The 13,793-nt window shown below is 30.2% G+C and overlaps 2 protein-coding genes across 3 annotated transcripts in view; one reads left to right on the forward strand and one right to left on the reverse strand.

Moving 5' to 3' along the window:
- Window positions 1-3,568: 3,568 nt before the first annotated feature.
- LOC127064676 (synaptobrevin-like) lies at window positions 3,569-5,810 on the reverse strand. 2 transcript variants are annotated; one of them, XM_050996116.1, is made up of 3 exons: window positions 5,649-5,810; window positions 4,091-4,413; window positions 3,569-4,001 (listed from the first exon to the last, which is right to left on the reverse strand). In XM_050996116.1, the coding sequence occupies exons 2-3, from the start codon at window positions 4,407-4,409 to the stop codon at window positions 3,961-3,963; spliced, it is 360 nt and encodes a 119-aa protein (XP_050852073.1). In that variant the 5' UTR covers window positions 4,410-4,413; window positions 5,649-5,810; the 3' UTR covers window positions 3,569-3,960. The 2 variants fall into 2 exon arrangements, with proteins under 2 accessions (XP_050852073.1, XP_050852063.1); XM_050996106.1 differs by lacking the exon at window positions 5,649-5,810 and adding an exon at window positions 4,877-5,615.
- Window positions 5,811-6,818: 1,008 nt separating this feature from the next.
- The window catches only part of LOC127064672 (vesicle-associated membrane protein 2-like), a 19,282-nt gene continuing 12,307 nt past the window's right edge, over window positions 6,819-13,793 (forward strand). The window contains exons 1-4 of the mRNA XM_050996077.1: window positions 6,819-6,985; window positions 11,083-11,309; window positions 11,984-12,063; window positions 12,195-12,246. Coding sequence (XP_050852034.1) covers window positions 6,984-6,985; window positions 11,083-11,309; window positions 11,984-12,063; window positions 12,195-12,246 — 361 coding nt within the window. The 5' untranslated portion in view covers window positions 6,819-6,983. The remainder of the gene's footprint in view (window positions 6,986-11,082; window positions 11,310-11,983; window positions 12,064-12,194; window positions 12,247-13,793) is intronic.

Below are 13,793 nucleotides of genomic sequence, written 5' to 3' on the forward strand. Positions count from 1 at the left end.
ATTAACTGTGACTTCGAAGTTATAGAGAATTAACGCATAACCTCTCAATATTAAATAATTCGTCTCTCATTAACCAAACGATATTAACTATTTCGCATAGTAAAAATTATCTATTTGTTTACCCTCTACTTTTTCTATTTTACTCGATCGACGATCCTTCTTTTCTGTTGCGTTATAACGTATCTACAGATTAAAAAATATTAACGTTCACGGTTGAATCTACCCGATAACGGAGTCAATCGGTTTCACCGGTAAACAAACCGAAAGAGAGAACTTTCCAGACGATATGAACTTTTCGAAAGCAATAACGCTAATAAATTAATCAATAGATTCATTCAAATAATTCATTCTCGGTAACGATAACGTTTATTTTTTTCAAAGAAGAGAGAGAGAGAGAGAAAGAGAGAGAGAGAAAGAGAGTACATTTTTTTATCAACTAACAAATATATTTTCAAAATATCAATTATACGAATGTATTAATGAAAATTTGTTGATTCAGAAAAGAAAAAAAAAGATAAGACATTCGTGAACATTCGCGTTCTACGTTAAAAAAAAAAATATATGTTTTATCGATTATCAAATATATTTGCAATTTTTCAAATCTATTAACGTATTTAAGAAAATTTAAATATATATATGTATATATATGCAGAAGAAAAGAAAAACAAAAAGATATTTTAAAACACTCGCGCTCTATGTATTGAAAAAATAAAATGTTTTACCGAATGTATTTTCAACATATCAATTATATAAATACATTATGTAAATTTGTAAAAATGTAAAACAACAACAAGAATTTCTAAATACTCGCGTTTTACGCATTAAAAAAATAAATCGTTTTACCGATTGTAGCGAATATATTTTCAATATTTTAATTCTGCAAACGTATTAAAAAAAAATCTGTAAATATATGTAAAGAACCAAAAAAGAAGAAAAAGAAATTTTTCAACACTTGCGTTTTACGTATTAAAAAAGAAATGTTTTACGAATATATTATCAATATATCATAAACTCTGCGAAAGTATTAAGATTTTTTTCAGAAAAGAAAAAAAAAGAAAAAGAAAAGATAAGAAATGTGTGAATACTCGCGTAAAAAAAGAAAAAAGAAGAAAAAAAAAAGAAAAATGTTGACCTTATCGATTCAGAGGATGATATTAAAAGCTTTCGAAAAATCACTCTCGTGCTTCCGTACGTTCTCATTTCGAAACCTGTTGAAATCTCTTGGCTTCTCTATTTAGCGATAAACTCTCTTCCTTATATCAAAGTACACAGGAAAACGGATTTACGAAAAAATTCACAGAGAACACACAGTGACGTTCGATATTTCGTTCTAATGTTGCTGTCATCAAAACGACGCGTGTCTCGATGACCCAAACAATAACATTCGAACGTTATCAATCACGATTTCTCTACGAGGAGAAAATTAAACCGATCAGAAATAACGATTCGATTCCGACGAAAAAGTATATTTTTCTTTATTTCTTTCTTTCTATTTTTCTTTCTCTCTTTCTCTCGCCAATTATTCTGCGTTACTGATCCCCGAACGTAAGAGACTAGTTTCGAATTTACGAATAAGCAGCACTATCTGGTGGTGTCGGTCGTTACTATATTGTCGTGTGTATATGTGTGTATTGTTTCGTTTATTTCACACTGATATGAATTCGAATGAATCGAAGTGAGAATTTATTGCTATAATCACAACAAGCACAAATAACATTATTTTTTCTACATGTATACGTAAGTATATATTATAATACTATGCAAACTTGATTAACATTTTTCTATCTCCAATGATTGTTTACTTTAATAAAAGTTTACATTTAATGAGAAAAAGGAAAACATCTAATTAGTTAGAATTATGACTCATATTAAATAATAGTCAATAACGAAGGATAACGACGTAAATGTATATAAATTTTTATAATAATAATAAAAGTCACAAATTTTTAACGACATATATATATATATATATATACATATATATATATATACACATATGTATATAATATATATTGCATAATATATTATTATGTAATATATATTATATATACATATATATATGTGTATATATATATATACACATACAATTTATAAAAAAATTCGTAAGGGCTTAGAAAAAGAAAAGGTCCGAAGGGAGAGGAGGAAAGAGCTTAGGTATAACCTTCGATCGGTTGAATGAAATAACCGGTCGATCTTTTAGGAAGAGAAGAAAAAAACGATCCTAAAAGAACCCGTCGAAAGGGTGAAAGAAAGAGATAGAGATAGAGAGAATCGTGCCGGTATTCGTTTACTCGTTTACTAACACGCTCGAATTTAGTAATAAATACAGAATTTCTTGTTTACTTGCCGGTAATTTTAAGGCTTTCTAGGCTTCTAGTATGTCGCTATTGAAATCACGAGTTATAATGTATTCGGACAAGAATAAAAAAAAGATGTGGAAAATATCAATACGTATAAACACCGCGACACGGCTCGCGTGCCGCATCTGACTGTCCGGTCGGACGGTCGCGAGCCGACTGATAGATAGGTATATGTATGAATGAGGGCGGCTGAAATTTCTACCGAGGTTTTTTGCGGGAAAATCAAAATCCTCGAATACGTAGCATATGAGAACTACAATTAATTTGACAACATGTTTTTCTTCGGACGACCATCATCGGACAATATTCGATCATTTTCGTCTAATTAACTTCGATTCGACAGAAAAAGCATCATTGGTGATTAATTGTTCGTTTCAAAATTTTTTCCTTTTCTAAATTCTTTCCGCGAATTTTTTTTTTTTTCTTCCCAATACTCCATCACCCACACTTTTTTGTATGTTTTGAATAAAAACTATTTAACGATAGAAGGAATAGGTAAACGATATCTTTTTTTTACAATTATTACCTCACATGCCACGAGTCTCTTTAATTGATTATTTTAACGTCATGTGATCTACTTAATATCTTGGATAAATATTTGCCGTTCTTATGAACCGCATTAGCTTTTTCTTTTTTCATTTTTTTTTTCTTTTTTTTTTCTCTTTCTTTTTTTAACCACTGGAATTTTTCATCGAGTTTATTTTAACGGTTAACGCTTTCCTTCGCTGTTTTTCTTCTTAAATTATTATCTTTTTTGCAGATTCTTGACTATTTTCATTTCATTGTAAAATCGCTCGTTTACGTTTACACTACACTTTAACATTATCGATTCGACTTTGAGCAAATATCCTAACAAAAAGGTTCGACTGTTAAGATATTTATATTCGACAGAAGTAGCGAGACGCTAACTGTTCGTCGAAGGCACTAATTTCGTCTTCCACGTGACATTTTTAACGATCGAGGCCAAACTGTTGGTAATTACTTTTTGGACCTTGAAAGTATTACATTACAAGGTACGAATGTTATATATAAAATGTACATATAAAATATTATCATTAATAATTCGTATTGTACTTTTAAATTGACATTTTGTATGCACATAGTTGTGCTGCCTTAAATGGACTAGTATCATATATTAATAGAAATTTCTTTACAATATAAAGGATAAGATGATAGGTATACAAAACGTATATAGGAATCACATCAAAAAAGTATAAACATTATATATTATATATCCTCGATAAACGTACAATAAGCATTGCAACGACATAAAACACTTTAGTATCTTTTAACATCAATATTATTTTATAAAAGGCCACCCATATTAATACTGTATTTAATATACAAATTGTGCGATCATATAGATTAAGTCTCAAAAATATGCGTATCATTTTTATCCCTGAATTATGTTATAAACCAGTTCATACATTAGATTTACATTGAAATTTGTTCTATCATTATAACCTGTACATATTCTTGTCAGATAAACTTCATTAATAGTATAATTCAAATATTCAAATACTCGACAAATATGATAAGTTATATTACCCTTAAACAACATTATCAGGCTCCAGATTTACAGATTCTAAAGATTCTGGATTTAAGGATTTTCAGATTCTGAAGAATTCGGTACAGCCGAGTCTATTAAAGACACAAACAATGAAAGATAGAAAGATGGTTTAAGTCAAAATGAAATTATGTTTAATAGTAATAAAAAATACTATACTTACATATAATAATGATCAAGATCACAACACATATAATACCAATGATGATCATCATCTTAAGGTTTTTCCACCAATACTTTCTTTTAAGTTTACCAGCTTGTTGTTCAAACTGTGTCGCACCTTGTTGTAATGCATCGGCTCGATTCTCAAGCTCCGACAATTTCTGATCTCTCTCCAATACTCTCTCTACATTAACTTTCATTATTCCCACCACTTCGTTAATCTCAGCTTGTGTTTGCTGCAGTTTTTTGCTAGATGCTGCCTGCTGCATATTTCTTGGCCCACCAATCTCAACTTCTGTAGAGTTACCGACTCCATCCATATTTCTAAGATGGACGAAATTAAAGGAAAAAAAATGCTTTATAAATAAAATCTTACTATATAATTTTGCGAATATTATTGTGATATTAGATCATTATATCTCTGGAAATCTAGAAACAATTCGAGTCTCTTTGAGAATGCCACGGTTTATGTATTACTTAATCGTCAAAGGCGAAATAATTTACATTAATTTGCAAGAACAACGCCCATAACCTCTGTTGCAAATACATATGTTATTGGCTAATAAACGATTAAAATACTGCTATATCACTTTATCGTAAAAACAAACAATCTAAAAGAAAAAAGATATAGCAAAACAACAGTATTCGCACCATATTAAGATACTTTGCCCAAATAAGTATTTCCGATTATCATGTCATCCGATGAACTTTATAAAAACAATTTCAAATGCCAAAACTTTTGCAAACGATATTAATTATTATTATTTTTATGTACATATATACTTACATGTATTATAAATGCTAGAAATCAACGTATAGAAAAAAGACAAAAAAATATACGTAATTATACCCGGCTACGAATAATTCCACAAATTTACGTCAATGACGAGTATAGTTTACAATAGTATGACACATAAAATGTAAGATGGCGTGATACTAATGATAAAGATATAGCGCAAAATGTTTGCGTTATTAAAAATTAAGATAGATATTATCGCGATAGAATATACAAAAAAAGAAGAATTTAGGAGAAATATTTTATATAGAAAAAATTAAATAGTACGATATAATTATACACATATATATAAATTTATACATATTATTACCTCTACGAGTTTTTTCATATTATTACCGACTGTTTTTAAAATTGCAAGTATATAAAACGTAACACGATTGGTACCATCTTACGAAGAAAAATAACTTCAGAGAAAGCACGATAGATGGCGCTGACAGTCCTCAACTCGAGTTAAAAAAAAATCTAAATGCGATCGATAAAAACATATTGAACTAATAATGAAATTATCTTTCTCTATGTATATACAATATTCTTATTTCTTCTCATATTCACCATAGATTAATAAATAATGTGAAATCTAAATTCATCGTCCGAAATCAAAGAAAATCGAATTAAAGTACTTAAATCGAGCATTTGTAATAATATATATTCGAAATAAGATTCTTTGAAAAATATAAAACGTATATATATATTTTTTAGAATTTCATCGTTTTTAAAGATTAATTAGGAAAGAAAGATAAATTAAACCACAAAAATTACTCACCGTTGTAGGCATCCATGATTGACTTATTTTTGTTAACAATCACGCAAACACTAGTATGTATCGGGGTTCTACGTAGAACTCGATAGTGACTTCGCGACGAAAATCGCGACAAGTGCATAAATAGAAGATCTTGCGGTTGATCCTGCGCATACAGACATCGCATTCTTGATCAGGACCGTACGAAAGTAGATCGTTAGTTCTACCAATACTTTATCTGTAATCTTCAATCATAAAGAAAAAATAATTACTTCATTTTATCGAATCATCGTTAATTTTTTCATAGAAATTTATTCGTTTATATCACTTTATGTTATATTATCATAAAAATCTAAATTTATTGCGCTTTATGACAATAAAAGAAACATTTTTACTATTACTCACTATTACGAATATCATATTCGTATATTATAAAATATGAAAATATATTTTATAAAAATTAGATATCGTATTACAATGACATCCTGGTATTTTATATAACAAAAAAAAAAGAAAATGAACAATGTGAAAATACTCTATTTTGTTATCCATCGAAGTCGATTAATTCCAAAATAAAAATTATTTACATCGTTTAATTTTATAAAATATGATGCACATAAACAAAAGGAAAAAGAGTCTTAGAAATCGTTATCGTATAGAAACAGAAATGATACAGGGATCAAGACGAGCCGTATTACGTACCTGCATTATACCCCAGCGGGGTGTGTTCGCGCATGAGGGTTGAATTGACGGGGGCGGCTTTTATTGACTGCATATTACGTTGCGCATGCGCAGAGCGTCGCATTCTAACACAACATTCGATTCTATCGAACGCTAACCATCGATTCTCTCATTTTACGCGGAAATTTCAAATTTCTTTATCGTCTAAGATCGTAAAAAAAACGAATTGTTGATTACAAAATTGTATCACCGTAATCGATAAAACGCAAAATACATGATTTTATGATGATTTTATTAAGATAACAAACATTTTCGAAGATATTTTGGAAAACATTTGCTCAAATTTAATACGAAGGGAAGTGCAGTGAGGGATAGTAGGACGGTAAGGATTATCGAAAAAGGAAAGGGAGTCGAATAGTCGATTCAAGATGTCGTTTCGAGCGTTGAGTTCGATATATATCGAGAGAAAGAGAGAGAGAGAGAGAGAGAGAGAGAGAGAGAGAGAACGGTGTGTCTGTCTGTGCTTGGAAATTTTATCAATACCACGGTTATCTAGTCCGCCACTGGCAGAGTTGCTCGCGAAATCTACGGGCTCGACGTCCGACGACGGGGTGGCGCAAAGGCTCGAGAATAGGCTGTGAGAAGTAGAGAAAAGGACAGGAGCGAAAGAGAACAAATATGTGAGTAATTATTGATATTAAAAAATACAAAAAGAATAAAAAGGAAAGATAAGAAAAGAAAAAGTTTATTTCGATTGTTTGAGCGTTCGAACTCATTTTTAGCATGTACGACGCCCACCGTACTAAGTAAAGCTGGATAGTATCCTCTTAACTGGTTCATTCTTCGTTTCTAGTCTTTAATTACACATTGACTACGCATACTACATACACATATACACACACCACACACACTCACACACACATACATCAGGCATATGTACGTGCCTACGTCAAAACGAATGGAATTGTTTTAAAGAACGATTTTCGTGGAAACTCTTTTACTAGGGCAAATCGGTGAAAACGAAATGAGTGATATAGGACATATATGAAGAGAAATTTTTCGTTTCATATCTAGTAGATTGATGTCGTTGTCTAAGAAAAAAAGAGGACAGAAAAAAGTAGTTCTATTGTAGAGAGAAACAATCGTTATTTGACATCCCTTCTCAGTGATGACGCATTTAGTTGGTCAGAACTTTCGATCGATTCTTGCTGACGAGAGTCTGATTGGAAGCCTTTCGATAAGACTTTCTCATCAATCCTAAGACCATAGCTTCTTCGAGAACATGACATTTTCTTCTCTCTCTCTCTCTCTCCTTCTTCATCTCTCTCTGTATCCATATCTTTACCTTCTTTTCTTAGACGACACTTCAACTCGATCCTTGCTACCATGACACGGTCTTGCGCTCTATCTCAATTTCGATAAACGAATAAACGCAAGATGCAAATCAAACCGTTCTCTTTATTTTCGTGGCCTTCGTTGTCGTATAGCGATCGATCCACTCACATACGAGAGATCCATCCGCAGCACGTTAATGGAATTTCCAATAGACTGCACGGTCTCAAGCTCGAACCACTTTTACCGTCTCAACCGTGAAGTACGTCGTCTTAAAGACGAAAAGGCTACTTTCTTTTCTACCCTTACCGTTAGATCTTCTTCGACATTGTCTTTTAACGAAAAATAAGATTAGAATAACGATCTTCTTCTAATAATATCTTCGGAATATCTATGGTGCCAACGTCATGCAAAGGATCGATCGATCTTTATATGTCGACATTAATTATCTTATTTTAATATGAAACACAGTACAAGATAGAAAGTAAGATCATCGTAGTTCAAAGGTATCACGTTGAAGGTATCACGTGAAAAACGGGGACGGAACAAAACAAGAAATAAATTAATAAATGAATAAGTAAAAAAGAAAAAGAAATAGAAAAAAAAGGAAAATAAAGAAAAACAAGCAACAAAAAAGAAAAGCGAATCGATCGTCGTAGACCCGTCTATACTTCTAGCCAATGTTTCTATATTTAGATAAATCGATGATGAACGCGCATTTAACAGCAATGTCCTACGACTGGATCGTGAAAAAGAAATATGTGCCTCGAATGTAATATGTATGTATGTATGCATGTATGTATTGTATGTACATAAACGCGATGAGTGGGAGTAAACGATATCGTAGAAACGTTTCGTCATTGAAAAGTTACCTATCCTTTTTACGAAGAAACTTATGCGCGTTTGTAGTTACTATAAATAATTTGTCCTTCGAATACAATATATATAATTATCAATGTAATTCAATATTTTTAATTGATCAATATTAATACAATTTATAATTAATACTATATAACTAAGAGAAATTGTAATATTTATTATTTATTTATTTATTCTTTTTTTCTTTTTCTTTTCCGATCGATTAAACGATTTCTATGACTCTCCATTGACAAGAAATGAACGAATAAGATATTTTCTTTTTTTTTCTATCCTTCAATTACGTTTACCCTAATCGAATAACTTTGCAAAAGCATATCTAAGAGTAGCAACGCGATCTATATATTAATACGATTATCGAATTTTCGTGTTTTTTTTTTTCTTTTTACATTGCTGTAGATTTATTTTTGTTGTACTTTTTCTCACTGCTAGTTCTTCGTTGACGTACTTACACGACACGTTAATCTTATTATATATCTATCCTGTTTACGGATATACAGTAAGAAATATGATTAACTTTTTTGTCATTTTCTGTCTTTCTTTTTCTGGCATATTCGAATATATGTATACTCGGTGATCGATCGCGGCTGTTGCCACTTGGTTTTTCGATTGGTCACCAAAAATAAAACCACTCTGAACGTTCTTTAATTTATCGATGTATAAGTAGGTCTTCATTTGGTTGTTGTTCTCTTCAAATTGTTTGTTTCCTTAGCTTATAATTAATTAAAAAGATTAATGAAATAAAAAAAAAGAGAAAATAAAACTTACAATATTAAAATGGTATTATAATTTAACAATATAAAAATGGATCAGAGTACACGAAGAATTGGATAAAATCAATCTAGATTATTGTGAAAGATTAGTACAAAGTATGACAGAAAAAATGCATGCAGTAATAAAAGCAAAATGTCTCTGGACAAGGTATTAATAACTAAATAAACATTGAGTGCAAAACTGAATACGACGTATTTGTGATAATGGACAACATGAAAAATAAAAAGAAAAAAGTCATTAATCATTTACAAATTGTATATACATACAATTGAATTTCATGCAATATTTAATTAGCTACGTATATTACAATATGTTATAGTTTTAAAATATATTAATACTTTTTCAAAAATATAACAATGTGTTCAGTTTTAATCTATCACTGTAAGTATGAAATGATCAGTAATTCAAAGTTATCGAAACTTTTATGTAATTAATCATTTTCCCAAATGTTTTTTTTCTTTTTTCTATTGGAGAGAAAGTTAAATATTCATCCTAATTACGTATAACGCAATGAAAACAGAAACCTAACAGCTTCGTCGTCGAGAGCATAATACGCATGGTACGATCATTATCTCAACATAAACTCTAGAATAATGAAATTAACATCGCCGTCAGGTATTTGAGAAAAGGTCTCGTCGTGTGTAAAAGGTCAAACGTTACAATGAAAAAAAAAAGCTATAAAAGAAAACACCTCGGAGATAAATGACTTGCCGTCGGAAACCGTAAAGGTATCTCTCGAAAATGTTAATTAACAAGTTCATCGCGACAATGAAACAATTTATCCGATCTATCGCGTGTTTACTAAAATGGAAAACAAAAAGATTTTACAAATACCATCAGGTTTTGACATTAATAAATAATATTTGCAAGTAAGATTGGGTTATTTTTTCTTTTCTGATAGAGAAACCGTGTCGCGAACTTTGACCTTTTGAATATAATGTTCGCATGGCGCCAATATGGTCTAACTAAAAAAGTTTGACAAAATTATTGAATTTTCCTATATTACCTACGTTCAAAAAAAAGAAAATTGACTATGAAATATATAATATTTTATGACATAATATAATGAATTTTAATTAAGAAATAATAGTTAACAATTTTAGATTATTAAAGTTCTATAATTTGATATAAAAATAACAATTGTTTATATGAATATATTTAATGAAATATATTACATATATTAAACAATAATTATAATGCGATAAGAATTTAACACAGGACCATAAGTTACAATTTTGTAAAATTTAACTAGATAGCTAGACAGATAGATAGATAAATGAACGGATGAATTGATGTATATAATTTTGTTTAAATGTAAATAAAAATAATTTAGATTAGAAGTAATTAGAAATAATTTAGATAGATATAATTTTGTAAAATGTGAATGGAGATAGATAGATAGATACATACATAAGTGGATAAATGGATAGATAAATAGATAGAAACGATTTTGTAAAATGCAAATAGATATATAGATAGATAGATAAATAAATAGATTGGTAAATAAATAGATGGAGAGATAGATAGATGGATGGATGGATGAATAGATAGAAACAATTTTGTAAAATGTATATAGAGGTATATAGATTGATAAATAGATAAATCGATAGGAGAAATAGATAGATGGATGGATGGATGGATAGATGGATGAATAGATAAAAACAATTTTGTGAAATGTAAATAAATAAATGGATAAGATAGATGAATGGATAGGAACGATTTTATAAAATGAAAATAGATAGATAGATGGATGGATGGATAAATAGATAGATGTAAGATAAATAATATTTTTCAGGGCCACCGAAGGCGGTCTGGCGCCAGATGCTGCGGGTGCTGGCGCGGGTGCAGGTGCAGGAACCGATGGAATTGTCGGTGGGCCCAGGACGCCTCAGCAGATTGCTTCGCAAAAGCGACTGCAGGCGACGCAAGCGCAGGTTGACGAGGTCGTCGACATTATGAAGACGAACGTTGAGAAGGTCCTCGAGCGTGATCAAAAGCTCTCCGAGCTTGATGACCGAGCAGGTAAGCTTTTCACTTATCATTAAACTTTCTCTGCTTCAACTAAATCCCTATGTTAATCCCTGGAATTTCTATAGGTACATATAAATATATACAGGAAGATATCATTCCATTGTGTCAAATATATACTTCGATGGAAAACAATCTTTTCCCAAACTTTTGAAAATTAAGAACCACGTTCTCTGTGATTCAATTAATTAAATCCCCATGTTAATCCCTAAAATCTCTATATATGTTCAGGATGACTCAATCAAATTATTCTTTCAAAGTTTTACAAATACATGTCTGTTCATATTTTCTAGATGAAATGATAATCCATACAAAACTATAATACTATAATTTATACGTTCTCATAGTTGTAGAGATCAAATGAACTATTTTTCGTTTAACAATATAATCTAGGTATGTTTGTGTATGTGCGCGCGGAACCTATTTAACCGCACGCGCCGATATATCGATTATCATGATGTTATTCTCTCGAATCGATGCTAATTTCGAGTTAGGTACTGGCTGACCGGCTTCGATCGTTCGTTTCATCGCACCACATGCAGCCTGGCCAAACAAATCGTTCACTATATTTTTGGACCGTACTAATCGTTCTGTTCCATTCAAGGGAATCACCAAGGCCATAATATTTTCTTATTATCGATTTTATCGATCCCTACTTTCTTTTACAGATGCACTTCAGCAAGGAGCGTCGCAATTTGAACAACAAGCGGGAAAATTGAAGAGGAAGTTTTGGCTACAAAATTTAAAGGTAATTCAATATTTTTCTCTGATCGTTTTTTTTTCATTTATTCATTTATTTATTTTTTATATATCAAATTTTTTATCGTTATATATTATTAGACGACAAGACTAATTTTATGATATTTTCTTTTTAAATAGATGATGATCATCATGGGCGTCATCGCACTCATTATATTGATCATTATAGTTGGTAAGTATTTGTTATATATATGTTACGATCAACGCTACAACATTGCCACTATAATTGTCCACACACATACGCACAAACATATATATATATATATATTATATATATATACATATATATACTTATATATTGTATATATATATATGTAATGTGTGTCGGTGGTAAAACATATATGTTGGTGGTATTTCAGTGTTCTTTGTCATTGATATATCGAACGACTAATTCAGTGCTCGTGAAGTAACTCTTTTCAAGTATTATAAATTATATAGTACTTGGATTGACGTATCAATGTATAGAAACTTATTTCTTATTTTTTCTCGTTTTCTTTGAAGATACAAATCTTTAAGAAATTAAATCTCCGAGCACTTGATTCAAGTCGGAAAAACGCGTGCGTCATGTGATCTCCAAATATGAAAATAATTATAATACTTTGTTTTTATTGATCGAGCTAATGCTTGAATCTGTCTCGTTCCTATATATGGCACATACACACACACACACACATAAATATGTGTATGTATGTATGTATGTATGTATATGTATGTGTAACGTGCCGGGTTCAGATGTAACCAGGAGGCAATGTGAGTTTCATCTACAAATTCAAATATAACGAATGTAGTAAATAACCTGGGAATATTTAGATATATTGAAATACGTATACTATATATACTTTATTATATTGTTGCGAATTAGTAAATGTTAATTGAAGAGAAGAATTTTTTTTGAAGTATTTAAGTCGCGAAAAATCAAAATATATTTGATACTGATTAAAGATTAATTCACAAATTTCAGTTCGATCTCCGTTTCAATTCTTTTATGACTAAAATGATTTCAATGTTATTTTATGTAAAATTAACATCTACACGTTCACACATTTTCATTGATTTTCATTGTCAATTTTCTGACTGATTTCACAGTCATATGCAATTCCTATAATGAAAATTACGAAGTTGGAACAATCTATTGAACTGAGATTAAATTAAAATATGTGAATAAATCTTTTTTTTGGACAGAGATCTTAAAGTCTTCTTTATGGACAGAGATCACTCGTCCACTCGCATTCCCTTATCTTGCCTTCGTTCGTACACGCAGATCGACACATACACACACACAATCATATCATCCATATCTTCTTCAGCTTATCCGTATTCCCAAAATTAACACATTCTTTCTTCATATCATGCATAACGCTTACTCTTCAACTGCACCTTACATATTTACCATTCGTTGGCTTATTTAACTCTTTCGCACGCCTTACAATAATACTAATAATGATAATAATAATAATAATAATAATAATAATAATAATAATAATAATAATAATAATAATAATAATAATAATAATAATAATAACAATAATGATAACAATAACAATAATAACAATAATAATAATAATAAATAAATAATAATGATGATGATGATAATGATGATAATGATGATGATGATAACGATGATGTGATGATGGTGATGATGATAATAAAAATAATAATTATTATAATGATAATAATAATATGTGGTGGAATGGAACGTAACAATGAATATACATATAC

This window comes from Vespula vulgaris, chromosome 1 (assembly GCF_905475345.1).
Source record: "Vespula vulgaris chromosome 1, iyVesVulg1.1, whole genome shotgun sequence".
Taxonomy (NCBI): Eukaryota; Metazoa; Arthropoda; class Insecta; order Hymenoptera; family Vespidae; genus Vespula; species Vespula vulgaris.

Bases quoted from the DNA above. Each gene is read 5' to 3' on its own strand.
- LOC127064676 (XM_050996116.1), bottom strand. From the start codon at position 4,409: ATGGATGGAGTCGGTAACTCTACAGAAGTTGAGATTGGTGGGCCAAGA. The intron at 4,002-4,090 runs GTAAGTATAGTA...TGTCTTTAATAG, and splicing joins GATCTTGATCATTATTATAT to ACTCGGCTGTACCGAATTCT.